The 27,193-nt window shown below is 41.3% G+C and overlaps 5 protein-coding genes across 6 annotated transcripts; 1 reads left to right on the top strand and 4 right to left on the bottom strand.

The window, feature by feature from the left end:
* Positions 1-874: 874 nt before the first annotated feature.
* Positions 875-2,595, bottom strand: LOC121943385 (uncharacterized). The gene is made up of 4 exons (XM_088078266.1): positions 2,521-2,595; positions 2,099-2,194; positions 1,840-1,980; positions 875-1,704 (listed from the first exon to the last, which is right to left on the bottom strand). Exons 1-4 carry the CDS (start codon positions 2,525-2,527, stop codon positions 1,277-1,279), a joined length of 672 nt encoding a protein of 223 aa, XP_087934392.1. The 5' UTR covers positions 2,528-2,595; the 3' UTR covers positions 875-1,276.
* A 2,824-nt stretch (positions 2,596-5,419) lies between these two features.
* Positions 5,420-7,095, bottom strand: LOC121943384 (complement C1q-like protein 4). The gene is made up of 2 exons (XM_042486908.2): positions 6,993-7,095; positions 5,420-6,069 (listed from the first exon to the last, which is right to left on the bottom strand). The coding sequence occupies exons 1-2, from the start codon at positions 7,093-7,095 to the stop codon at positions 5,636-5,638; spliced, it is 537 nt and encodes a 178-aa protein (XP_042342842.2). The 3' UTR covers positions 5,420-5,635.
* Positions 7,096-8,308: 1,213 nt separating this feature from the next.
* ftr86 (finTRIM family, member 86) lies at positions 8,309-12,997 on the bottom strand. Of its 2 annotated transcripts, none has more exons than XM_088078610.1 (12): positions 12,864-12,997; positions 11,825-12,343; positions 11,493-11,588; positions 11,134-11,367; positions 10,887-11,049; positions 10,703-10,804; positions 10,528-10,578; positions 10,349-10,384; positions 10,206-10,247; positions 10,024-10,089; positions 9,723-9,925; positions 8,309-9,547 (listed from the first exon to the last, which is right to left on the bottom strand). In XM_088078610.1, exons 2-12 carry the CDS (start codon positions 12,335-12,337, stop codon positions 9,212-9,214), a joined length of 1,842 nt encoding a protein of 613 aa, XP_087934736.1. In that variant the 5' UTR covers positions 12,338-12,343; positions 12,864-12,997; the 3' UTR covers positions 8,309-9,211. The 2 variants fall into 2 exon arrangements, with proteins under 2 accessions (XP_087934736.1, XP_042342702.1); XM_042486768.2 differs by lacking the exon at positions 12,864-12,997 and adding an exon at positions 12,463-12,814.
* nudt8 (nudix hydrolase 8) lies at positions 12,919-18,095 on the top strand. The gene is made up of 5 exons (XM_042486220.2): positions 12,919-13,053; positions 13,782-14,651; positions 14,736-14,871; positions 15,530-15,607; positions 17,236-18,095. Exons 2-5 carry the CDS (start codon positions 13,783-13,785, stop codon positions 17,419-17,421), a joined length of 1,269 nt encoding a protein of 422 aa, XP_042342154.2. The 5' UTR covers positions 12,919-13,053; position 13,782; the 3' UTR covers positions 17,422-18,095.
* Positions 18,084-26,594, bottom strand: mfrp (membrane frizzled-related protein). The gene is made up of 13 exons (XM_088078611.1): positions 26,145-26,594; positions 25,006-25,111; positions 23,978-24,115; positions 22,038-22,205; positions 21,697-21,916; positions 20,899-21,029; positions 20,670-20,795; positions 20,242-20,318; positions 19,987-20,135; positions 19,706-19,836; positions 19,219-19,353; positions 18,874-19,001; positions 18,084-18,447 (listed from the first exon to the last, which is right to left on the bottom strand). Exons 1-13 carry the CDS (start codon positions 26,196-26,198, stop codon positions 18,223-18,225), a joined length of 1,788 nt encoding a protein of 595 aa, XP_087934737.1. The 5' UTR covers positions 26,199-26,594; the 3' UTR covers positions 18,084-18,222.
* Between the last annotated feature and the right edge of the window lie 599 nt (positions 26,595-27,193).

Below are 27,193 nucleotides of genomic sequence, written 5' to 3'. Positions count from 1 at the left end.
ACATTCAGAAAGTGGTTTTGAGACCGGTCTGGAGACCAAGGCCGTTCTTGAGTACTTCAAGAACGGCCTAATTATTTTTATGTATTGTGCTGATATCTTTTGTATCTAATGTGATATACGGCTCGAAGAAAAAGAATTGCTTTATTAAGTAATAAGTACACTGATCTGCTCACGATCTGCTTTTCATCCTGAGTCTTCTTCACTGCTTTTATGATCTCAGTATGTGTGTTCAGAATAAAATACAGAATAAGAGCTTGCATTTGATCAATGTGAATGATATGGCTAAAAAGATTACAGGAAAATTACCTGAAAATAAGCACAGATAATACAAAAAGAAAGAAAAAAAGAAACAGAACAGAACAGAACAGAACAGTGAAAGACAACCAAGAAAATGACCCAAAAAGTGCTGAAAAAAATATAAATATATATGAATACATTTATATATATATTAGGACATTTTTCCCTATTTTTTACACCCCAACTCCACTCTTTTTGTGTCTAGTAATTTTGTGGTCATTTTCTTTTCACCTTTTACCCATTTCATGAAATTTGTGTAACATTTCTTGCCAAGTTGTCAATTCCCTCTTTCCCTGTGTTTTTTTTTTAAGAAATCAAACCAATTTGCTCAGGTTTCAAAGGATTAAATATCTTGTGAAAGGCGTCTGAACACAGCACAAGAAAACTGATGTCGATCCAGATTTCAAATGGTAAGGGGTTCGATTAAACATCTCATAATGCGATCGAGAATGATTCCATCCAGTTCAATCCAAAAAATAGTCTAAAATGTCATAGTTATATTGACAAGTATTTAGCTTCATTGTATTGTCAGTTTTTGTAGTGGACATTCAAACAAAGTGACTCAGAATGGAAGCGGTTTGTTTAAAAGTCTGGTTTATTTCACTGATTTCAGATACACAGATACACTATATATATATATATATATATATATATATATATATATATATATGTATATATATATATAGCCAACGTTACATCATTTTAGTTTACAAATCAACAGTTGTTGCAGTGAAAAGACATCAAAGGTTGATTAAAAACCTTGCTCCCCTCAAAGATAATTTACTAATTCATGGGCGGTAATATAGACCATGATTAAATGAAACAAGCAAAATATGGATGACAGTATTGGGGATGGGTGATGGAACAAAAGATGAGATAGATATTAGGGCTACAAGTCAGATTTCATCTAACAGACCCAAAAAACTGTCAATACGGGCAATAGTTGGTACAAAGCCCAGAGCAGCTACATAGTGATGTGCTATTTTGTAGCATACAGCAGGAAGCCGGTAAAAGTGTTAAAGTGGCGGTAGTGATCACAGATAACACATCCTGTGGGCAAGATGACCACCACCTGATCCCCAGCCATCAGCTCCACAACCACAACAATGGTGGCACTGTCTTCAAAGTCACGCAGTACTTGTTCGACGAGTATTGCCACCGCCTGGCCGTTAACCTGCAGACTGGCGCAGGCAGAACTTTTGACAGTAGATGAATCTGGGGAGTAGGCGGTGACGGCAAAGCTGTAGACGCCTGAGCAGGGAGCGATGAAGGTACCGTTGTCCTGGTAGCCATCACCCATATTAAGGAAGACATGTTTGTAGATGATGGGCTGGTCGTCGCTGAAGGGGCCGAAGCACCTCATATTCGTGTAATTGTTTAGAGCGACAGAGAAGGCGCTGCGGCTGGCTGTAAATACAGAGAAATAGAAACAATGAGGCTATAGGGCTAAAATGTTGATCAATTTTGTTGTTTGAAATATTTTGACGATGTCTTGCGCGGTCTGTCACTCTGATTTGTGCGACTTGCGGATGTATCGCTCACCATTCATATTGTCGAGGACCTTCTTTGAATGCGTCAGCAACTTGTGCATTACTTTGTAGGTTACGTTGAAGAACTCTTCCATCCTATACATCTGCTTCTCCATCAGACAGCAGCCACACGATGTCTGCTTCAAAAGACACTCTGCACTCACACACACAGGCACATACAAAATTTCATTAGTTGGAGGATGACGTACATATATACACACTGACTATTTAATGGCAGAGGGGATAGACTCATATCCTAAACATTCTCTCACCATTGTTATCTGAAGTCTCATATGATGGTGTTATGACGTTCCAGGTAAAATCAGATCCGCCCAAGGCTGTATGAAGCAGACACAGCCATACAAAAGCTGTAGGGAAAAGAGCAAAGGCACTAAAACAAATAAACCCAGAGATAACTTTGCATTAGTTGCCATTGCCTTCCATAGACAATGAGCTGACTCTTTTTCTTTTCTATTTTTTTCTTTTTTTGAGGTGCAGAAGAGTAAGTTTTAATGATCGACCATCAACTTCACTTTTACTTTATGTCACACATTGTTTTTCTTTTTAACATACATGTTTAAACCATTACATTCTACCATGTTATGAAAGATTTGATACAAATCCCTAATAAGCCATCTTCAGGCAGGATATTTCTAGTCTGCACTACTTGCATATCTGACCAGTTTAGTCTCACCTCTCATGCTGATGCTGGTAAAAGATGATGGCGTCAGAGGGACAGAAGGCGTGCAGAATGATTGTGAGACAAAAGTTGTGGATATATATTTTTCGGAGAGCTCCTCCCTTCTTACCGAACATTTTTATTCCTCCTCTTTTGGCATCACTCCTTGCAGTTTTTTTTTTTTATTGTCCGCCCCATTAGCCTTTATAATTTTATAAGCGGAGGTGTATTTCTTCATCATAAGGAGATCTCATTTTCCAAAATCACACACAAGCAGGCACACACCCACCAGGGGCTTTGTTGTTGATGCCACCCAGGTATCACCTATCGCTTGGGATGAAGTGTTCTGTATAGGTTCAGTTTTCTCATTAGCTGCCAAGCATTGCGCTTAATGGAGCTGCATAGCTAAAATGATCTTATAGTGTTCTCCAACTGTCTGGTCCATCCACAAAAATGCTGCTTTTATGCTCTTTAGCTACTGCTGAGGTCATCATAATGTCCTGACAGCTGATGGTTCCACATTGAGTCTCACCCAAAGAGGAGGAAATCTGTGGTCACTGCTGTCTGATGGGAAAATAAGGTAGAAGGTAGATTTATTAGTAATTGTTTAAACAAATTTTAAAAAAACAAAATGTATTTGTCCTTGATCCTACTACATCTTTGGAGCTGATGATGAGCTGATTAAATCAACTTCCATGAAAATTCCATCCGGTTGTTTCAGCATGTTGCTGCTGGTGGCATCATTCAGTTCCTGCAGTGCTTTTTTTGAATTTGCATCAGACTCTTGTGCCCTTATGGCTCCCAACACTGAATAGTCTATCCAGTGCAACAGCTTGATCCGGGATGTTAGGGGTTAACCATGTCTCTGTGAAGATGTGCGCAGAGCAATCTCTGATTTCCTGTCGCTGAGTGAGTCTTAATCACAACTCATCCGCTTTATTCTCCTGCGACTGTGCATCAGCCAGAAGAGGGCTAGGTAGAGGAACAGCCCTCCGTCGGGTCAGGCTTACCCTGATGCTGGCTCTCCTCCCTCTCTTCGTCCGGCACTTTCAGTTTTGTTTCTCCCCTCTGGTCTGACTGGCCGCTCTGCATATGCCATTGGTGGGGATCCTCTTGTGGTCTGCTGCATTCAGTCCAAACTCTATACATCTTTTCTCAACATCGACGAGTGCCTCTCTATCATAGAAAAGTCGTGCTTCAGCCATACAGCGTGTGTTCTTGCTGTAGATATAGGAGAAACTGACTTAAATTACCATTCTGTTTGGATGCCATTTTAGATTAAAGCTGTTCAGCCAGATCTGTATGGGACACAAGCCTAAAGTAATGAGTTAACCAACTGTACTTATTTAAGCACTTATTTATGTGCACAAATTATGAAAAAAAAGATTAAGTCTTGTTCAGACTGACAGCTGAAATCGATGCAAATGCAAACTGATAATTTTAAGATGCATCTCATTTTGGATTGAGGTGTATTATGCTCTGTTTATATGGTTCTTATCTTGAGATCAAAGGTTAAGGGATGGTTAGGCCTTGGGGTCTGATGGCTGGAGTATGGACACCCGGCTTAAATTACATGGAATGTGTCCCCTTGGGGTGTTTGTGAGTGAACACAATGGGTGAAGGAATGTTTACTGATAGATCTGTAGATGCTTGTACCTATATAAGACACATGCATGAGCTGTAAGAGAGAGAGATTCACATTGGTCCCGAATCCTCTCCCAGGCAGACCATGGTGCCTGGTGGATGCTGAACTTTGTTGTAATAAATTGATTCTTATGCAACCAAGTCGGTGTCAGCGGAGGTTTCTTCATCGTCTACACATCATTGCTACTTAAGAAACAACGACAGGATGCTCAAATCAGGGTGTCTTTAGGGGCGTTTCTGGAGGAAATCTGATTGGCCATCCCACATGTCTTCTTCCCAGTTGAAATGTTTAAAGAGTACCTGGATTTTTTATAGGTGCAATTCAGTCTTCATCCTGAGAGGCACTAATGTGTCAGAATAGAGTTTAGCCTGCCAAAAAGCCACAGAAAAGAGAGAGGAGCCACCACTGACTTTAATAATACCATTTGTGTGGTGTCACTCTGTTGTGTTGTGATTAGTAGGTCTATTTATCTTTTAAATTAATTAATTAATTCATTCATTCATTCATTGTTCGGCATGTTGGTGTCGTGCTTAGCACTGTTGCCTCACAGCAAGAGGGTTCGGTCCGCGGGCGGGGGCCCTTCTGTGCGGAGTTTGCGTGTTCTCCCCGTGTCTGCGTGGATTCTCTCCAGGGTCTCCGGCTTCCTCCCACAGTCCAAAGACATGCAGCTCAGGTTGATTGACTCTAAATTGCCCGTAGGTGTGACTGTGAATGTGTGCAGTTGTCTGTCTGTATGTGTCGGCCCTGCGAAAGTCTGGCGACCTGTCCAGGGTGTACCCCACCTTCCGCCCGATGACAGCTGGGATTAGCTCCAGCCCCTGCAACCCTTACGAGGACAAGCGGTTACAGAAAATGACTGACTGACTGAATTCATTCATTCATTCACTGACTCATTTTCCATGAGGACAAGTGGTTAAGGAGTGTAGTTATCTTTTAAACTAAACTATGAATAGGAATGTAAGGTACTGCAATATTAATAATTAAAATAGGTAGTAAGACAAAAACGGTAAATTAAAGCTATGCTGACACGTGTGCCTGCAGCAGCGCTTCATGCCACTGGGTGTCTGTTGTGTCACTTGCAATTCAACAATATCAAATCTGGAGTGCTGAAGCTATGCTACAAAAGAGTGCAATTGTGTGATAGCGATGTTATAAGATCCTCAGACTTGTGACATTAATCAGTTCATTAATCAAAACATGGACAATGGCGACATGGATATACAACATTTTGATATTTTATTTCCAATATGTGAGAGGGGTTCCAATATAACAAATAAACCTTGCTTGTGTTAAGGCATACAGTGACATTTGATTAGATAAAACCAGTAAGGTGAGAGCAATGTGTTGGGCTGAGAGTTCAGAAGAGCAGATTGATGAAAGTTTACAAAGCAACTGACACCATAGAAAGATTTCATGAATCGGATTCGAACCACGTCAGTTGGGCAAGAATTGGAATAAATCTCAGAGCAGCTACATTTCTCTAAGTTAGTCAGTAGCATACAGCAGGAAACCTGTGAAAGTGTTATAGTGGCTGCTGTCATCGCACAGGAAACATCCAATGGGCAGGTTGACGGCCACCAGGTCCCCAGCGTTCAGGTGGAGGGCCACAACAATAGTAGCACTGTCCTCTTGGTCTTGCATATTTTTTTCTCTGGGTCCTGCCACCAACTGGCCGTTAACCAGCAGACCAGCGCAGGCGGCCAAGGTGTTACCAGGAGAACCAGCATCACTGTAGACAGTGAGAGCGAGGCTGTAGACACCAGAGCGTGGAACAGTGAAGACACCAGTCTCTGTATTGAAGCCATCGCCCAGGTTGATGAAGACATGTTTGTAGATGATGAGCTTGTCGTCACGGAAGGGGCCATAGCATTTTAATTTGTCCTCAGTGGTAAGAGCGACAGAGAAGGCACTGCGGCTGGCTGAAGATGCAGAGGGAAAGAGAAACAAAAAAGAGGTTACAGTGGGAAGAAGCCTTGACTGGGTGACAATATAGAATATGTGTGTTTTGTTTTTTACCATATTGTAAACAGTATATGTGTGTAGGCATGCGCAGAAAGAATTAATAACACCAGACCAGACTCATAATGCAAACTCTTACATGAAATGTAACTAATCCCAAGAAATTGTCTTTTGTTTGTTTTCCCTCTTGTTTTTGTTTTTCTTTTTTTTTTAAATTAATTTTTCAAGTACATTTATGTTCATCATTGTTGCTTTTTTTGCTTTTATCCAATATTAACTTTGTATTTGGTTATATGTAGGCCTATGCACTAAAGGGTGAATAAAGGACTAATAAAGGAACATTGTAAAAAGCCATAAACAAGCAAGTGTAGGTGTTATATAAATAGTATGAGAGGATCTATACTACAGCTGTCAAACAGTTTTTTTTTCAACTGTGACTAATTGCAATATTCCAATAGTTTTTGATGGCATGTTTTCAATTAAACTAATTTACATTGCAAAACAGTTATGAAGTCCATAACGACAAGGTAAAGCAATTCTCACCAGACTGTCTTGATAAGGAATCAAATGACAGCAAAGAACTGCATGGGACTAGCAGTAAGTGGACATTCCCCAGCTGTTATGATGGTGCAGAGACCCTTGAAACACTAACTAATCAGATCAGCAGGGGCTTTTTAAGTAGGGGTGTTTGCTAAGACAGGTGCTAAAATGGAGCATTTCAGATGAAGGCTGAATACAGGTGTATTCAGAAAGACAGTCGGAAAATTAAATGTGTTTTGAACATTGAAAACAAAATACAAATCTGAAAATGTGTATCATATAGGACCTTTAAGGTGTTCCAGAGACTTCCTCATGGTTTGTGTATTTCATGCATTTGTCTCACCTCTGACATTGTTGAGGACGTTCTTTGTCTTTGTCAGCTCCTTCTCCAGCTCATTGAGGCTCATGTTGAAGAACATCTTCATCCTCTGTATCTGCTGCTGCATCAGACAGCAGCTACATGACGCCTGGTCCGCAAGACATGCTGAACACACAGAAATACAATAAGATGAGAATATGTGCAGACACCTTGACTATGATCCATTTCTTGATTTATTAAAAAAAACTCACCATTTTCTGAGTTGGGATTGACACCTACATTTCCAGTATTTGTGCCAGGTCCTGGCCAGGCAAAATCAAAAGCCTGGACAAAGGCTGCTTCCAACAGACACAGCAATACAATAGCTGGGGGAAGAAGAGCAAAAGACATATATCACGCAAGCCAAAAAAGAATCCTAAAAACTAATGTTTTTTTCCAATTATGTCTCACCTCGCATGGTGATGCTGGCAACGGATGATGGCTTCAGGGACAGAAGATGTGATAGACTGATGTGGGTACAAGCATCACACCTATATATATACTATAAGATTCCCTTCAGTTTGATACTATAGCTCCTCCCTGTTCCCCCTATAGTCCACCCTTTTTGCCTCTATACCTGTATACGTATACACCTGTATACCTTGACTCATTTCTGTTTGAGTGGGGGCTTCACAGACACTAATACACAAACATGCACACACACCCTCCAGGTCTTTGTGTTGTAGATGTGGGTCAGGTATCATCTGTCCTCTGAGGCAAAGTGTCCACACAGATCAATGTTCCCATCGGCACATTAAGATAATGTCTTTTCCTCTGTGTGTTTGTGACGCTATTTGGATATTGCAAATCAAAAATAGAGCGACATGTTGGTTTGCAGCACCGAAAACCATGGCCGGATTATTAAAATATAGACCCCTGGGCACAGACATGCAAAAGGCCCCCATACCTCTCCTACACAAGAGGTGGTTTGCATTTTTTGTGCCTTTCTTTAGTCATAATGCGGCTTTTTGTGTCAGATTATTTTGTGTCTTTCTTTAGTCATCATACACCTTTTGTGGCAGTTTATTTTGTGTCTTTTTTGTGTGTCTATTTGTGCTTGTTTTTTTGTCATTTTTGTACTTATTTTGTGAATCTTTGCAGTATTTTGTCTCTTTTCTTTCCCTCTCTCTAAGGTCTTTTTATATCTCTAATTTTGAGTCACTTCCCAATTGGTAATTTGAATTACATTTTGCATGTCCAAGGAGGCCCCTGACACACAATCAGCAATCCAGTAATGCTGAAAATACTGTTGATTTTTGTTCACATAAACCTGTTAAAAAGAGGCAGAACAGGAGAGGTCATTGATATAAAAAGATTTTTATTTGTGTCCATCACATCAATCATGTTAAACATGAACATGTTAAACTGCTGTTAGGTCATTGTTTACTTAGCTAGACGGTTATTTAATTCAAGACTTTGCGGTATACATTTTTATCTTCAAAACTCGTCCAACTTCTTCAATCAGGGCAGGACACAACAAGCTGTTGCCACCACATGTAAAATGAGAGTTTGATTGTCTTCTTGTGAATAGTGTTGAATTACTTGAGTGTACGAGCACAAAGAGAGGCTATGCTTATGAGTGTTTGGATAAAGAGAGAAAAGACAAAAATGAAAGAGAGCAACAAGTGTGGAAGCTCTGTTTGAGTCAAAATAAATCTCTGACACAAATCGGGACATTTCAGGTTAATTTGTAACAGTTGTAGCTGTGTCAAATGAAAGAAATGGATGGACAAAAGACTACTGAAAGTTCAAGCATTTTTTTTTTTTGCAAATTCATGTGGGAATACTAGAGATAATACAGATAACTTAAGAATAGAGAGGGAGGTTAAAAGCATCCGGGACACCTTAGTGTGGGGATGAAAAATACATCAGCCATGTGTTTATTGCCTCAGCCACATTAGAGGGTAGAAGTAAGTACCCAAACTATCAATGCTTTAAATGACTTTAATCTCCAAAAAAGAGATGTATATATGAAATGTTTCTTGCTGTGCTTTTATTCACTCATGAAGACATTTTTAGAAGATGTACAGAACACCAAAAAAAGGCTGGTGAAAGAAACAAACATGAAAACCGAACATTCCTGAACATCTTTGTTTCCTCTCTATCACACTTACTTCCTTTTTAAATATTTCAAAGTGTCACATGTTTTCAACCAGACTAGCAGGTTTGTATCAAAAAACAATAGCTCATCATTCATTTACAGCTTAATCCAATTGGCAAATGGTCACTGCAGACCCCACTCCTGCCCAGAACCTGAACCCTGGGTACAGCGGGCCGGTGAACTGGGTCCGGTGCCGATGGATGAGATCAGCCTGGTTGTGCGTGATGCGGTAAAAAGCCAGAATCCCTGCATGCTGATCCAGATAGACGCCAATCCGTCGGGCCTTAGGGGAGCCCAGCAGTTTTTCCTGGCCATTGTGCCAGAAGGAAAAGCCGGTCCCGGACCAGTACAGGCTCCAGGATAGAGCATTGTGGCCCAAACGGCTGTTGTCATCAGAACCCTTTCGTTCCATCTCCTTGTAGGCCACACCGATGGTGATCTGCATGGTGGGCCAGGTAAAACTTAATTAGAAGAGAAAGCTGGCATCAAAGGGTAACTGTAAAATGTCATCAGCAATACCTTAAAATAACTTGTAAAGGGATGTCAGTGACACCTCAGGGTGTTGCTTTGCACATCATCTTTACTAGCATACTATCATTTCTCCATTGATTCACCTTCGTTCCGGTCCACTCCACCTCCCAGTAGTAAGGGCTCCCTCCTAAGGGCTCACTGCAGAGAACCTGTCTCCAGAAGTGGAAGCGTTCAGGATTTTCTGGCAGGTTCAGGTTTTCAGTCCGCATCGTGGCTTTACGACCTCTATCTGACAGCTGCACGTGGCGATACACCGTGCTGGCATCCATGGTGGGTTCAAAGCGAACTGAAAGAAGAGGATGCATTTTAGTGAAGACTCTGGACTCCCCAGGGTTTCACCTGTGTTCTTTACTTTGTTTCATATCTGAAATATGATGGACTCACATTTCAGCAATTCTTCTCTTGTCTTTGGTTCTGGATTAACAAGTCCCACTGTTGTTGCAGGAGGTGCTAAGTGGAGAAAACAAAATAAATATAGGAAGTCAAGGATCAAAAGTCATCTACAGCAATGTCTACCACCACAAGGAAAAGCAATTGATTGATTTGTACGATTCTTCTGTATTTACCTCCAGGTTGAGGAGGAGGGAAGGGTGGAGGCGGAGCTGAAGCTTCATGTCCAGAGAGATGGAAAGAGAAAAAATTAACTCAGTGACATCTAACATCTCTGAAACATTTTTCATGTACTATAGCAAGCCTTTTCAATTTTTACCTTCACATGCAGGATGTTTGGGTAAATCCCCATGCCCTGGGGGGAAAAAAGAAAGAAATGGATGAAGCAAGATATTTACTGTGGGACAGCCACATTTATTATTTTTTTAGGTCCAAGAGCATTTGTCTTATAAGCCATGGCACAGACATACAGTATATGAAGTTTCTGAAGTAATGTACCTTTAGGTCTTGGAGGCGGCAAAGGTGGAGGGTCTGTCATCATCTCATACACTACAGGACAGAGCAGAGGAGCTGTGAGAAACACATCTGAAGGCGTCTTTTTCAAAACAGTCTTGTTGTCAGCTTCAGCATATTCTGTGCTTGTGTTCCAGTGGGAAATTTAAAGATACTGTACCTGTGTTTTGTGCGGTGGCCTGACCACTGTTACCAGCTGCTGTAGTGCTTGAAGCTGCTTCTGATGCACCATTGGGCATTGAAGCCACAGCATCAGGATTCACTACAAAGTAAAGGAAATTTGGCTGTCAGAAGACAAGAACAGATGTAAGGAGGAAGGAAGAGAAGAAAGGAAGAACACTGACCTATTGTGACGATCTTGGTCAGGCTGGCTTTGCAGACGTCTTGTACTGATTCTTGTAGTTCTTTCAAGACTGAGCGCACAGAGGCTACCACCGCTTCCTCCTGACTAAATATTGACTCCTCTGTTGTACCCATCTCTACCAGTGGATCCATGGTGAGAAAATTCTGTTAAAATAACCAACACAAAGTATTACAAAAAAAGGACTTTCCCTGTTATCAGTGTTGAACCTCTTCCAGCAATGGTTATACCTTCAAGAAGTGGATGTGGTCCTGCGTATCAGCCAGCCTGCTCAGCTCCTCACTCTTCCAGCGCAGTGATGCTACCTTCTGCTCCAGTTTTTGAATCTGCCCCTCAACCTGGCAGCCTAAGGAGGTCTCATGGGTGCTGAGGACCTCACCAACCTGGATGCCTGTTTGATTCACGTTTTTGATTAGCTCAGAGAATAAATCTGTGCTCTCTTGTTGTAGAGCCTGCACCAAGGCCTGGAAGTGCACAGCGAGGAAGAGAAGAGGATAAAAACAGTATTAGTGTGTGATAAACAAGCAAGACATCAGAAATGATGACATAGTACAAAGATTTCTACACTGGAGTCACAACTGTTACTTACCTTGTGTTGGCGAGCCCCATGTGGGAGCTCCTTAAGCTTCTTTTCAGTCTCTTGGATTCTCTTCTGTACATCTACCTGCATCTGATTGAGCTCTTTCTAGAAAAACATATAATCAACCATGGATTAATGCAGAAAGGGCCACACACAAGGGGGTAGAAATGGACCAAGGCTGTACTTTGTGATGAGTCACTGGTAATATTACATACTATTTTGGCCTTAAAGTCCAGGTGATTGATTGATTCACCTGGACCTCATGTCATACATCAAGACATGAGATAAAAACATAAAAATACTGATAATATTTCTCCATATGTGCTTTGTCCATTACATACCTGTCTCTCCTTTCTCTCCTCCTGTGGTTTAAGCACACGATGCCCCTTGTGTCCATGCTGGCAACAAACCTCACACACACACTCTTTGTCTTCATGGCAAAACAGGTCCAGGGGTTGGTTGTGTTGACGGCAGGGCCTGGGCTCCACTGCTGGAAGCTGAGGGTACATGCTGCCCTGTCGCGGCCCTATATTATCCGGTAGGACCTCCAGGTAGATAGGCATGGATGGCGGGGCAGAGGAGATGGCTGTGGAGGGGCTTTGCTTGAGGCTGTTGGTTCTTAGTTTCTCCATAGCCTCCACTAGCAGAGTGCTCCTGGCCAGAGAGGGTCGAGGGTTGAAGACCTGCCGACACTGGGGGCAGCTGTACTCACCCTTGCTGTTTTTCTTATCCCAGTGGCTCTGGATACAAGCCAAACAGTACGAATGTCCACAAGGTAGAGTGGCAGGGTCTTTCAGGGTGTCCAGGCATATTGAGCAGACAAAGGTCTCCTCTTCAGACCAGGCTGAGGCCATGTGTTGCTGTGTGGAGCAGAGGAGGATGAGCTTGATTTTTTGGAAGTTAGATGTAGAGACAACCACAAGGTTGAACACAGAACTTGAAACAATTGCAAGGGTTAAGTTGAAGCGAAAACACCCACAGACAAGGCTGAAATGCCAGTTTCCATGAAACTCATGCTGCTTAAAAACTGAGGTAGCCTGGGCTCCGGGTGGGGCTGGTTAAACAGGTGGAGTGAGAAGTTTCCCTGGCTTATGTCATCGGTGCTTCCCAGTTTGCAAAATAATAAATGGTAGGTCTCATGAACAACTATGGCAACTTTAGAATAGAAGAGGATATTTTTAACCAGACAGTGATGTTTGGGCTCTATATGATCATTCCACAATCAATCATAAACATATACTGTACTTTGGTCCGGGCCTGTTTAATATGGGAAGGGTTTTTCACCTCTCTTACTTTATAGCAATGAAGATGTAAATTTGCAAAATTGGGAGGTGTCCTCAGTTATTTTAGTCAGCAGACAATATACATTTTATGGCTCACCTTCAGCTTCTATTTACCAGTAAACCCAACAACCTGAGGATTTGCTGTAAGAGTTGTTTAAAATCACTTTTGCGTCACTGGAGTGCAGTGAGGGCAACGCTGACGCGCATGAAGCTGCTCTCCGCCACATTAACTAGGGGCAGCCGGCTAGCAGGGCGAGAGGCCAGCTGCTGTTGATTCAACTTTCAAGGTGAGTGTTTTCCTCTTTCAAATCGCATATTAATTTTGAAAAGTGGTTATCTGACACGTTTTCTAACTTCGTGAAGGGCATGGCAGAGCTGTCCCATTGACCAGGTTTAAAGTTTAGCGTCGGGGTACATCAGCCGTGCTAACTGTTCTTGCCAGTTTTATGCTAATGTGTTAGCAAGCTAGTTATCCTTGTTCACTTCTTCAGCTGGTTTTAGAGCCAAAGATGATCTTGATGAATACTGAATCAGCTTTCGGTAGTTTAAGTCGGTAATGGAAAAGCCAACAAACCTGGTGTATTAACGGAATGTGTTTAAAAAATAGTAATTGGTAACGTAGCAAACAAATCTCAGCTAAGCTAGCAAACTAGTGTTAGCTAGTGTGCCAAAGTTTGACAGCAGCTGAGCTGAGAGGAAAAACTGACGGGACAAAAACAGCTTAACTTTGTCGGTTTGGAGAATAGAAGCTCAGATGAAGTACGTCTTTGAACCGATGGTAATGTGATAATAGTGACTGATAAATTTGGGTAACGTTGAACTTTGTTTTGACCTCATCAGCTCATGCTAACATTTTCATTCAGACCTAATCTCGCCTACTTGTAGGTGAATAACAAGTGGTATTTATGATTCACCTGAGCTGTAAAACAGCTGAAACTAACATGCAAACAGATGATGGAGTTGGCTGATGAGCAAAAAATTTAAGCCGCATTGAAGACTTTTTGTGTGTTTGCAGGATGTTAAGGGCCCCTCAGGTCCTGATTTGGTCTTGTCCCTTAAGGCCATTGCTGCTATTGAGAGAATCCCACCTCTCTGCCTCCTCTAAACACACTGCTGCTGGATGGCAAGGTGCAGGAGATGGGAAGGAAAGAAGAGGATCAACATTGTCCATAGAGACTGCATCTTGTTCAACAGAGCTGTCTTCTTTTCAATCTGATGACAATAATGAGAAGCTGAGAGATGCTTCATTTCAAAACCTCCCATCCCGAGCTATTTTATGCAACCATCATCGCCCGCCTCAGGTTTCTGCCTCTGCAAAAGCCAAACCAGATTCTGACTTTTGGAAATGCACTGTAGTAGAAGATTTAGGTCAATGCCTCAGAGCTGTGAGTACTTACCAGGACTGTTTATTCAACAAAACTTGCCTTCAACCCTGGAGAAGGCCTTGGGACATTTGCCAACCTTCACTCAGTTTCACCAATAAGACTCTACAAAGCCACTTATATTACAGACAGCACTTTGTTAGACCTTTCAGCTCATTGAGATATATGTCATGGATTTTGAACCACTTTCACAGTAAACAACAACCCTCCAGCCTCCCTTATTACAAAACTAGAGCAGTTCATCAGGCTGCCCCCCATGTGGCAGATGCCTGGAGAGACTGTCTGTCCCTGGAGAATGAAATACGATGTCGACAGAGCCTGGGGCCAAACTTAAAGCTGTACGAGTTTGATAAAGAGAAAAAGGGGTCAAGTCAGAGCCAGGGAAAGAACCAGGGCAGGTGGGCATCAGTCCTGGTCTCACTGTGCTCTGTTGAGGGGGAGCCGGCGTTCCTCTTCACTCTGCGCTCCAGCACACTGAAGGGCACTCACAAGGGAGATGTCAGGTAAGAGGCAGACTAGAAACTACATTGTTTTAAACAAATGTTAAATATAGTTCTGAGTCCGTTCTCATTTCCAATCAATTGTAGCTTTGCAGGAGGGAAGAGTGATCCATCAGATCGAGATGATGTGGTGGCCACAGCGTTGAGAGAAGCCAGGGAGGAGCTGGGTGTTTCTGTGGCAGCAGAGAAGGTCTGGGGCATCTTGAAGCCTCTCAGGGACAGGGTGAGTTCAAATCTATAATTTCTATAAGAGTAAAATAATGGCACATGGTGTATGAACTGATTTATAATGTCATGGTGGAGTTATTATGGTTTGTAATAGTATAGCGAGCACTGTAAAACTGTGGTTGTGTGCCATTAATTGCTCTGTGACTGATTAACAGCTTATTTTATTTAAATCAGTTTTCTTATGATGGCATTTTTTCCCCTTCATTTCATTTTTATTAGCTTTAAAAAGAGGTGACAAAGTCTTAAATAGAGCTGCAATTAATGACTAATTTAATTAGACATACATCTGTCAAGTTTTTCTCATCATGCACTCAGACAATGCTTTTTCACAGTTAGTCCATCTTGATAATAAAGAAAAAACAACAGATTATGGTTTGTCTCACTTACACAGCCACTAATCATTATTTCAAAACGTAATAATTTTTACGTTTTTTTATTCATGTTGTATTCATCTTGTTCTGCCATAGATGACCACAGTGGAATTAAGCCCGTTTTTGTGTATTTAAATCCTTGACTTAGATTATAAATATCTTGCACGGAGTCTGTCGTTATGATCAGCCTGTCGTGTTCGTTTTAAATCTTGTCAAATAAATGCATCCGCCTTGAACCCGTGTCTGATTCTGGTTTTGTTTGTGTTTTTCATCTCTCACCAGTCGGGGATGATGGTAGCTCCTGTGCTGGCTAACCTCGGCCCCCTGGAGGAGTTGTCCTTCAAACCAAACCCTGGAGAGGTACAGCCGTCCTCTTTTCAGCACTTCCTATAATTTATATCTTAATGAGGGGGGCAGGATTTCACATGTGTAAAGGACTTGAAGTTTTGTTCTTGAACATCTGGAGATGGTGGTTAGTTTTTATTAAGTCATTAAGCAGTTAATGACAGAGAATTTTTCTTTAATAGATGCTAGAAGAAGGCAGATTTTATAAAATGCCTATTTTTTTGGCGCGTGATATCACACCATGCCATATCCAATCCTGCAAAACATTAGAGGTATATTGTGGTCAGTTTACTTACAGCAGTTCACTTTCCTCAGATTAACTCTGGGGGAGACTTGCACCCTATGTAGAGTTTGCATCAACGTGTGTCTTGGTGTGATATGATCACAACTGGATAGCGCCAAATACAGGTGTAAACAGCTACCAAGACGCATTTCTGATATTATCAGTCAAACAACTTGCCAAGGTGGTTTTGGAAACATTTGACCACGTATGGTTTGTAGTATAAATACCAAAATACTTGTGTAGGGATGGGGATGGAAATCTGGTTTCATCTTGAGTTGAGTTATGTCATTTAAATCCAAATACTGGTCTGCATATCTTGACTGTACATCAAATTAAACCTAAATGTAGAATCTTTGTCTGTCTGCTGATTAATAAAAAAAACCTCCTTGCACTCCATCAGCGGCTGCGGCACAGCTGGCAAAGTCTTCATCACCATCCACTCAAAGCAGCAGAATAAGCACCCCCGAACTTTGTAGTAAATCCCGTCAGTTAAAAATAGTAATCCAGAGTTGAAATCTGACATGAAATCAGTGGGATAACAGCTAATTAGCTAAATAAACGAGCTTCCAAAAGGTTTTATCGTAATGTGTTCATGGTCGGCTCTGTAAAATGACTATTAGGCAAAGGTAAATAAAACGTCATCATGGTGTGTTCAAACGCTTACGTGTGAAAATGAAAACCGAATAATAGAAGAGCAGCGATAGTGGTATTGATAAAGACTGGTCGTTTAGGAGTCTTGATAATGGCATCAATAAAAAATTAACGAACCCCATCCCTAATACTGTCTTGATGCTTATGAAGGACCATGTTATCAGTGCAGGACGTAGTGTTTTCTTTGGTGACAGTGCGCGAATGCTTTTTAACTTTTCCATTTTATGTCAAGTTGGACAAGTGTTAAGTGACCATCTGTTGTTTCGCCCTGTGGATGGGGGTGTGTTGAATTCTGCTGACAGTGGTATTTCCAGCTGTACTGAAACACATGCATACCTGAGAAGCGAGCACGCTACAAAGCAGCTTGCAAAAACGCGGACATGATAACTGTTGTTCAGGCAGAAACTACATCTCAACACAAGTGCTCAGCTGGAGATGCATGATAGACGCAGGTGTGAACGGCGATGTGTCTCCTTGCATGTACTTGCGTTTGGATTACCAAAACAAATGCCAATAGCAGATCTAAACAGGCTCTGTGTTTCATGTCATCCACTCATCCTACAGGTTTTCTCATCTGTCCATTTCTTCACAGCAGTCTTTAATGTCATTTAAAATCCTCAAAATAAAAAAAAATTAAACACAAACAGCTTCTGTTTAGATCCAAAGTTGTAAACCATGCTTCCTCTGCCTGCCTTTGTTTCTGTTCCAGGTTGAGGAGATTTTCACCCTGTCTTTGTCCCACCTGTGCAACCCTCAGAACCGCGGCTACACACACTTCCGCATTGGCGACAAGTACGGATACACCCTCCCAGTGTTTCGTAACGGGAAGCATCGAGTGTGGGGCCTGACAGCCGTCGCCCTAGATCATACCCTGAAACTCATTGTCCCCTCTTAGCATCTCAGTCACAGTTTTCTTTACAGTTCACCTGCAGGACTGCAGCCCAGCTGTCATGTGACAAGCGTGTGAATCAAGCTTTGTGTAGCAAAATCTTGTCAGGACAAAATAATTTCATTTACCCACTCTTCATTTTTGAAGACAAAATTCTCCTGCGGTCAGGGGAGGGATTTCTCCATGTGCACTGTCTGAGCCTCGGGTTTATAAGAATCTCTGCTGAATGGATCGTGTGTATAAAGATGGTGGCCAGCTGTGAAGATGCCTCTGAGAAAGAGCATGTGGCGGCAGTCTTTGCCGGTAATACGTAAAACAACTATGAATTAAAGACATCAAAAGCAGCGCCAAAACACTTTATATCCCTGATTGATTCTTACCTGAACACTATCAGTATATAATTTATAAATACATATTATGATGTGCTTTAATTTTTTTCAGATGCTTAAAAAACAACTTTTTTAAATTCAACTTGAAATCTTCTGTTACCAATTAAATTAATTTAACAAATTGAAGCAATAAGCCACTGATTTACCTTTTGCAATGTGAGCTTTATGTGAGGTTTGTCATGTGGCCTCAGTGAGACACATCTTTAACAGATCATCAAATCTACAGTGTTATAAACACCAAAATAATATAAGCACATCGACAAAGCAATAAAGGTTGTTTTATTCTCTTTATATTCCGTCTTTGTAGGTGAGATCAGTTATTACAGGACAGACGTCAAAGCAATAAATAGTGCAAAAAGACAATTTATAACCATCTCTACTGGAGGGGGAATCTGTGCAATGTTTTTGGAAAAGTAGACTATGGCAGCGAGCACTCCATGGGGTCCTGTGAGTCAGGCAGGAGGTGGCAGTTGAAGGGCCAGCTGAAGGAGAAGAGATCCAGGGCTTGGCTGCATTGCTGCTCAGCGGAGGCGCAGACTGAGCGGCACGGCTGGAGGACGCCACCCTGCGGGCTGCACTGGGGAAGGAACATCCCGCACACCAGCCTCTGCAAGGGCTCAAAGCACGCCAGCTCCATCAGCACCTGGATGAAAAAATGGAGAAAAGAGGAGTGTGTGAGTCTTAAAGTCTGTGCTGTTCCGCTGTTTAAAAAAAAAAGCCATAGCTGTCATTTCATGCATTGTTGGTGTTTGCGCTGCCAAGAGGCTCATTTAAAAAATATATATAATACAGTTCCAACAAGAAAATCCAGCTAATTGGATATTTTTTTAAAGGGGACCATAATCCATTTGCTAAATTCATACATGGCCTTTCTATAGTTCAAAAGTTGAAAAAAAATAGCAAATATAAACAATTATCCCAAATTCAAAAACTAGAATGCTTAAACTCAAACTTGTGATGTCAAAGAATATTAAATTAAAAAAAAATCTCATTTGAGATAAAAAAAAAAAAAATCATTGAATGTATTGAAATTATTTAGGTAGTTGTTCCCCTTTAAGATAGTTGTTACCCGGTACTGTCGCAGGAGTGTAGCAGCTTCTCTCTGATCAGCAATCGACAGCCAGATGTTTGGGAATGAGGTGAGGTTGTAGCTGAGACCTTGACACATCTCTACCTCTATGAGCTCACACGATGAAGCTGAGGGCATGAGTAAAGACATGCTGTTGTTAGTTTTTAATATTTTATATGCAAAATAACATTTGTGTTTATAGTTTGCTAATGACAAATCATCTTTGCTCTTTTATTCTGATAGAAAAAGATTTTTTTTTTGAAGAGTGATGACAACAAAAATGTTGCTCTGGAGACAAAACTGTGCCTGTGACTGTGATCGGGGTCAGAGATAACAGGGACTCACTGAAAGGAGGGTAGGTGGAGTTGCCACAGCCCTCCTCGTCTGCTCCGTCAGGGCAGTCGTTCCATCCGTCACACAGCCACTGCCGCTGAAGACACTCGCCTGTACTGCACGCAAACTGGCTGGGACCGCATGTCCCTTTGAATCAACACAGAAACACACAGGAGAGGGTTTCAGAGAGCAAAATAGCAAAAAAGTGAAGAGAAAAGAAGAAAGTATGGAGGGAGGAGGAAATACTGTAATAAGAGAGAATCTGGGCTTTTAAAAGAGTCGGGTAAATAGTAAATGTAGAAAAGGAGGAAGCAAGGAGAATAAAAGGAAATTTGGTCAAGTGCTAAGATTTGATATATGGAGGAAAGAAGACAAAAGAAGTAGGAAGAGGAACAAAGGAAGGGAGGGGGAAATATAAAAAGAAAGATGCATTGAGAGTTATGAAAAAATAATTAAGGTTGGTTAAATATAAATTTACATTATAAAAGCAAGAACTCACTGCCAAGTACAGACACAGCCTGGTATGTTGCATTGAAGCCGCTGTCGGCCACGCCCTCATCAGCCACAAACACCACAGTCATGTGGGGGCCGGAGGAGGTCAGGTCTGGAGGGAAAGTGGTTCCACAAAACCTGAGACAAAGGCAGAGGAGACAAAAGATGCTTCCGAATACCGGTAATACAAGCAGGACACAATTTTACCCTCCACACACAGGGGGTAAACAACAAAGACATGATAACTGGAGTCTCAGTTGCCGTCCAGGTGGCTGTGGTGCGTCTCACCTTCCCAACACTCTTCCAGCTCCAGTGGTGACGCTGTCGTGCACTTCCACGTAGTCAAACTCACACACGTCCTGAGTTTCCAGGCTGAAGTTCCTGAAGCTCAGTGTGATGACGTGACCTTCCTCAACAGATATGTACCATATGCACAGCTGATGGGAAACAGAAGAATGCCAGATTGTTGAAAAATACGTAAACACAGTCCTCACACAGCCGGTTTGGAGTGTGTTTGACGGTCTAATGTGGTTAAAATTGTACCTGCTGGTGCGGATAAGGTCTGGGGTGGTTTGGACTTGCCAGATAACCATAGGACCCAGTCTTCTGCCCACCACATTCTGTGAGAAAAAACAGAGTGGAAACAATGTCCATGACTTCATGCTTGTTGTCTTTAAAATGTGCATAACTTCTGTTTTTGGTGGTTTTGCATCTCTTATGCATCTTTTTGTGGTTTTGTGTTTTGTGTGTCTTTTTGAGTCAATTTAGCATCTTTTTGTGTTGTTGTGTGTCTCTTTAAGGTCATTTTGTGTCTGTTTGTGGTTGTCTCTCACAGTTTTGTTGCTAAATTTATGTCGCTTTCTGGTCAGAACGTGTTTATTTGCACGATGAAGGCCAGCTGGGCCCCTGATCCTTTTGGCCCCAGGGCCTGTGCCCTGTAGGCCGGTCCAGTCATCTGTCCATGCTCTCACCTTTATGTTTATGGCTGCAGTTTGCCTCATCAGTTTGGTCGTGACAGTTCGGATGACCGTCACACACGGACACAGGCAGCAGGCAGCGATCACTGTCACACATGAACTCCTCTCTGGAGCAACTCTCTGGGAAAACACACAGCAGATACAAGCACATCAAGGCAATTGGTACGAGTGAAAGAGTCCATGTTTTTGTAGACGCACACACACACACACACACACTACTGACTGTGTCCAGGCTGTATGGCCCTGTACTGTGCAGTGAAGCCGCTGGCTGCGATGCTGCCATCAGAGCGGAAGGTGACCCACACTGTGCTGCTGTTTGTGTTGACTGTCGGCGGTGCCACATTACCACAGAACCTGCAGGAGAGAAGGATAGACCTTTTAATATTCCTAAACTCTCATTTGAATAATCTCAGTTTTTCTTCATATTGCAGCTTTTGAGTTGCCACTAGAGTCTCAACTTTGTACTGTATGTTCCTAAAAGGATTTGTGAGCCAATTATGTAACATTTTCAGAATTTCGTGAATCATGTTACGACACTTACCAAGAATGCAAGTCAGCAAAAATGTTAAACTATTCTCATGACATTTTTCCGAAAAACCTTTAGCATCAAGAGACACTCTTCTATTATGCACAAATCTTTAGTGCCACTTACAGACAGTTCAAGGTAACAGTATGAACCCAATAATGTTCCCTCAGGGGGAACGTGTATAGAAATGCTCAATTGAAATTTAGTTTTGCATAGATGAGATGAGCACATATCGAGTTATGAGTTTCAGGCTGTTTTTATGCAAATGTGTATTTGCCAGAACACATTCACAATGTGACAGTGAATGTAACAGAAACATCTACGCACAACCAAAAAATGTGGAGCCCAGAGTTCAAGGTCTTTTTTACAAAAGAAGCTTTTGAAAGAGAGCACTTTACTCCAAAATCAACATCTTATGAGAAACCACAGTGTCTGGAGAATAAAACTGACGAAGGCCTGAAAAATGTTCACGTAGATATCTGAGGTCACACCAACCTGGTGACCACAGAGCTCTGCTCTATCTGCTCCTGCACCTCCAGCCAGTCAAACAGACAAGGAGACGGCCCCTCTACAGACAGAGAGGAAACATGGATCTGAACGAGGGAGGGGGGTGGCACTCGGATCACCCACACACACAGTAAGTTGGGGGGGTAGGATCCAGGGTGGTTTGGAGAACTGAAACTGCCCTCTGAGTCAGACAAGACTCCTCCACAACCTGAGAGGGAGAAAGAAATACCTTGTTCAGGTGCACAAAAAAGCCTCCAGATAAAGAAAAAGGAACATTTTCAACAGGTGAGTTTTGTATATGAAATGTGCATTCTGCTTCAGTCTCTTACGTATTTCAGATGGTTGGATTATAGCCGGCTGCGGTGCGGCTGTACTTTCATGTTGACCTCTGTTGGCAGAGATTGTGGGTAAAGTCTGGGACACTCCATGTCCTGCATTCAGCCGGTCTGGAGGGCTGGTGGACAACAACTGGTCCTCCACGGCCTGGCCCTTTATCTCTAAATCAGTGACAGAAAACACCCAGCATGGAAAGATGACAGTAAGAATAAACAGAGAAGAGGCTCAGATAAAAAGATAGAGGAAAAAAGGTAATCTGGTCTGCCATGACCCCGTGTCCTCATATGAGGACATCATATTTTGGGTTTGCTGTAGTTTATACTTGATGCTTCTTGACTTAGACCTGTTGTCCTCATTCAGTGACACTTTCTGCCATCCAGTGGTAGCAAAAGTACAATACACTGATCCATGTAAAAACAATATGTCACTAAAGTGGACACGTTACAGAATCTGATCATATTTAGTGGTTGAAACTTATTTCTTCACGCTTAATGTTTGTAGTTTGATATGCTATACAGATTCGACCAATTTTAGCAATATTAACAAACTTAGACAATATAAGTACTCTTCTGAGGACACTGGTTTCAGTGTGTGTACTGATTTCTTCAGACATGTCATGCTTAATAGTATGAATATGCATGGGTAGATTTGGTTAGTGTATGTATATGTGTATGCCTATGGATATGTGTGTATATGTTTGTATCTGTCTGTGTATATGTAAGTGTATGTTTATATGTTAGATATAAGTTCACAAATTAATTAATAAGCTGAGAAGGTGTAGGAAATAATAAGTTTATACTTGCAAAATCCTGTTGCTTATTTGGGTCTATTTATTGAGTATAGGTTATCTTCCATTTTTGTTATTGTCATTTTGCTTTATTTTTATCTTTTCCACCAAGAAAACTTTTTTTTATTAAGTCTGTCTTTGTTGTCACTTAGAGTATTGTTGAGATGATTGTGTTTTCTTGGTTTTTGAGGTTTCAGTTTACTGTTTTTCCTCTCCTGTGTGTCTGTGCTGCCTCTCCCTCGTTTATCATATACACACCTGCCCTTCATCAGCCTCGTTAGTCCTTCTCTGCTTCTCAGTTTGTCTCAGCTCCCTGCCTGTTCTTCTGCCTCATCACCTTATTCCCCTCACCTGAGCTCTCTGCTCTTTTTCTCCACCTGCCCTTCGTCACCTCATCAGTGTACTCTGTATTTCAGTCCTGGTTTTCAGGTCAGTCTTTGTTGAATCCTTGTTTTTGGTTGTGTTATGTTCAGTTGCTGTTACTTTGGGTTAATGATTGATCTTTTTGGGCTGCTGTCTTTTGGGTCCACCTGCTCCATGTTGCATAACAATTGGGACTTCATTATTTTATCACCGCAGTATTTTACACAGGGCAATGAGGTGTGATAGACTGTTCCTAAATATAAAAATGACAACCCCAGCTTGGAATAATGATGGAAGGAAATGTATACAGTTACAAAATGACAAATCACAAGGCTTTTAGATAAATTTTGCTTTTACACAGCCATATTCAGACATTGAAATGAACCATTTAAGACTTCAGCAGTGACACACCAATGCACAGCAATGTTCGGGCATAGAAGAAATCAGTTTTACACCGTATTACACACAAAACTAAACCTATTGTCCCCATATAACTTTTTTACTGATCAAAGACAGTGCTTAGATTTTATACTTATCAAGTCCTTCTCACCAGGTCTGCACTACACATCTGAGATTTTAATCTATTTAGCCCAAATATTAAGAAGAAATAGTGCAACAAAAGTGAAGTTCTGTAATAAATATCGGGATGATAGAAGATACAGTTTGCATGAAAAAACAAATATGCAATCTAAATATAATCATTTGATCTGTAATACCCTCAGTCAGTTTTAGGTGTTTTTCTTTTCATTTGGGCGAGTGATCTGATGTGCAGCAGTGACTCACGTGTAAGAATGAGGGCCAGCGCCAGTCCGATGGCTGCTAATAGGAGCAGGGCAGCAGCAGAGACAACCACCACCCCCCAGCCACAACCCGGGGCCCTTAGACGCATCACACACACACCAAACAGACCCCAGCCTAGACCTGAATACCAGAGCACACATACATATTAACATGAGGGTTTATGAGAGGACAGACGGGGTCTTAATTGTTACCAAAAAGTAAACATTTTCATGATTGTTTCCACCTTATTCTCCTTTTGCCCTTTCGAGTAACACCTTATTAAGATTAAAATGTCATCGTATTTAGTGTTTAGTTCTTTAAGAAGTCTTTAATAAATTCTCTACAGCTCAGAGTTTAGTTGTCAACAAGTTAAAAATATACTTGCAACCAGACAAAATACTGTGGCCTCTGGGTATTTTAATTTGATTGTGTTTTCATTTTAGTTTACTTCGCCTAAATATTTAATTTCGTACATATAGACTACTGTTTTGATTTTTTAAATTGCCCTTTCATAAACCTGTTGGACTTTTAAGTGAAAGACTGAAAAGAAGAAGATCAAAATCCAAACAGCAGTAGTTCAGATGCTTTTTTCCTTTCTTTCAAAGGTTCTCCCTGCAGGCTAAAAAACAAAAAACTGTCTTTCAAACTCTGCACTCCATTTTTCAGTGCAGGCTTTATTCAATAAATTTGGTTTCTGCACATAAGCTGATATAACACTGATGATATCCTTATGACATCATTAGAGTTATTTTTTTCTTTTTAAGAAAGCTCCTCTAGAGCCTACAAAGGCCATAAAAAGTCCCAGAAGTGGAACTAACCATGATCCGATCATTTGACATGTAAAACTGGTGGAATGCCCCTTTAATCCTCAGTTACAGTGAACCATAACAGTCATGTTTTACACACACTATTTTACTATTCCTGAGGAAAATTAGATTTAAGGCTTTTAGGTGATGCAATTATTTCACAAATTCACACATATATGGTTCAAGTTTAGTCACAGAAAGCTGCAAGCTGATTGGCTGACTCACTAGCTGCCGGTGGTTTGATTGGTTCAGGGGTGGATGAGGATGTCCTGAATCCCTCCACCCTCTCCTGCTCCCCCTCCAGCTCGAAGGCAGGGTTACAGAACACATTCTGTGGAAAGCAGGACAGAAAGAAACGAAACCATCAATTAAGAAAAAAAATACAAGTGTTCATTTCAAAGCAAGTGTTTGTAAGTTTTGAAAGAATATATTTATATATATGTTTTTTTTTATAAAAACTTGAATTCATAACATGCTTACTTGAACACACTTAAGGGATATCAGCAGCGTAAGGTTGCTGCTGTTGGCTAAGGTTAGCAAACTTTTGATAGACATTGCTGTGGGCCTGTAACAGAGATTTCCAGTCAGTTTATTTATTTTGTGGTTATGGTCCAATTCCACTCGCTTTCAGTTAGGTCACTTATGAATAATATATAGTGGCAGAAAAAAGTTGCCAACACAACAATGATGCAGCTGCTGAAAAAACACTATGATACTCCTGGTAATACTGGGTAATGGCTTCCATTCAGTTTTGCACATGTAATTTTGAACCATTTGGAAAATTTCAACCAAATATAAATTGATTTTGCTGGCAAAAATGTGGTTCCCAGCTGAAAACAAATGATAGAAAGCTTTCCCTGACCTGACAACGCTTGTGACAACATCAGTGGTTGTGAGGAGGTGGAAAGAGAGGATTTTACCGCGTAATGCTCTTAAACGTCTTCTTATCATTGATAGTTGGTCCACAGAACAGAACAAAAAGCTTTAAATGCATACAGTACCGATAAGTCATAGTGCATTTAACAAGAATCAAGTGTAGATTTTCAGCCAAAAAAACAACACCTGGTCCAACTCACACAGGTAAAATGCATGATTGTACAATGACAGACAACCGTACACTGAAGTGCCATAACAGAGTTCCAGGTCCACAAAGCTTTAAATTAAGGAATTACAAATTTAATAGAAGAAATGAGACATTGCCCAGTCAATATAAAGCCAGCTGTTTGGAATAAGAAAAAGTCAATTTCTTTCACAATGGATTATAAATAGGATCTAGTGTAAAATGCTGCAAGTGTCGAATGTCCCACTGTGACCTTTCCCTTTACACATCGCTCTCATCAACCACCATCATCGTTCTCACTCACCTTATAAATATCTGAGGAGTCTGAGTACACTGCGACCTGGCTGAGGTCAGACATCTTTAGCCCGCTGTCACTCTCTCAGTGCTCCTCTTCTTAAAGAGCCTGATGTTGTGATAAATACATCAGCGGCGACATCGTGAGAAGAGACGTTTCTACATGAGAGAATGTTAAAGATATTTTCCAGAGTTTTCTCAACATTGTTCGCTCTTTGCTCCGACAGTGAACTTCCACTGAGGTGTAGTGAGCTTACGGCCTTCAGTCCTCCAGCACAGTAGAATCCTTTGTTGGACATCCATCAACGTAATCCAGACAAAAATGTAAAAAAGAAAAAAAAAAGACCTCACACTATAATTCACATCAAAGAATTTTCAGTCTCCAGTTCTGAAAATATCCATATTTGCTGCTATTCTTTAGCTTTTTGTCTGTTTTTGAAGTATCGTCCTGTATTTCTCCTGCTTTTTGGTGGTGTGTTAGTGGTTATAAAAGCAATTTGGAAACTCCTTCACAATGCTGAGCAAAGCCGAGTCAGGTGAGACGACTGAGCTCCTCGGAGGAGGAGGGAGGACGGGGTAGGGGAGAAGGTTTTGAGAGTGGAGGTGGGGGTCCCTGTTAAACCTCTATAATCCCCATAATGATCTTTTAAGCCCCTAAAATGTTTCATTCACATGCACGCTTGCATGCCCAAACCTGAGTGAGCAGTTGCACCTTCACACAAACACACATGTGCACTACACACTCTTTTAAACCCCAAAACATTGGCACAGAGACAGTTTGAGTCATTGGGGAATAATTCTGTGTAATTAGGCATCAAAACAATGAAAGTGTTGGGGTGAAATTCAGTTTGGGGAATGGTGAATAATAGCAAAAAGTGCTAAAGAGATTGTGAGATTTGAAATTGCATTATTTGCCCAAAGCTGGCTCTTGGCGGTGCAGTTGAGTGTCCTAATAGATTTTAATTTATAAGCTTTGCAGCAGCTTTTATGATGCCAATGAAAAAGTAATGTAAAAATGTCACTATAATAGACTTCACAAGAGAAACGGATGAAATCAAT

Source organism: Plectropomus leopardus, chromosome 6 (assembly GCF_026936395.1).
Source record: "Plectropomus leopardus strain MGB_pleo_1.0 chromosome 6, ASM2693639v1, whole genome shotgun sequence".
Lineage (NCBI taxonomy): Eukaryota > Metazoa > Chordata > Actinopteri > Perciformes > Serranidae > Plectropomus > Plectropomus leopardus.
The sequence above is the reverse complement of the archived record's forward strand: the minus strand, read 5'-3'. Positions and strand labels throughout refer to the sequence as shown.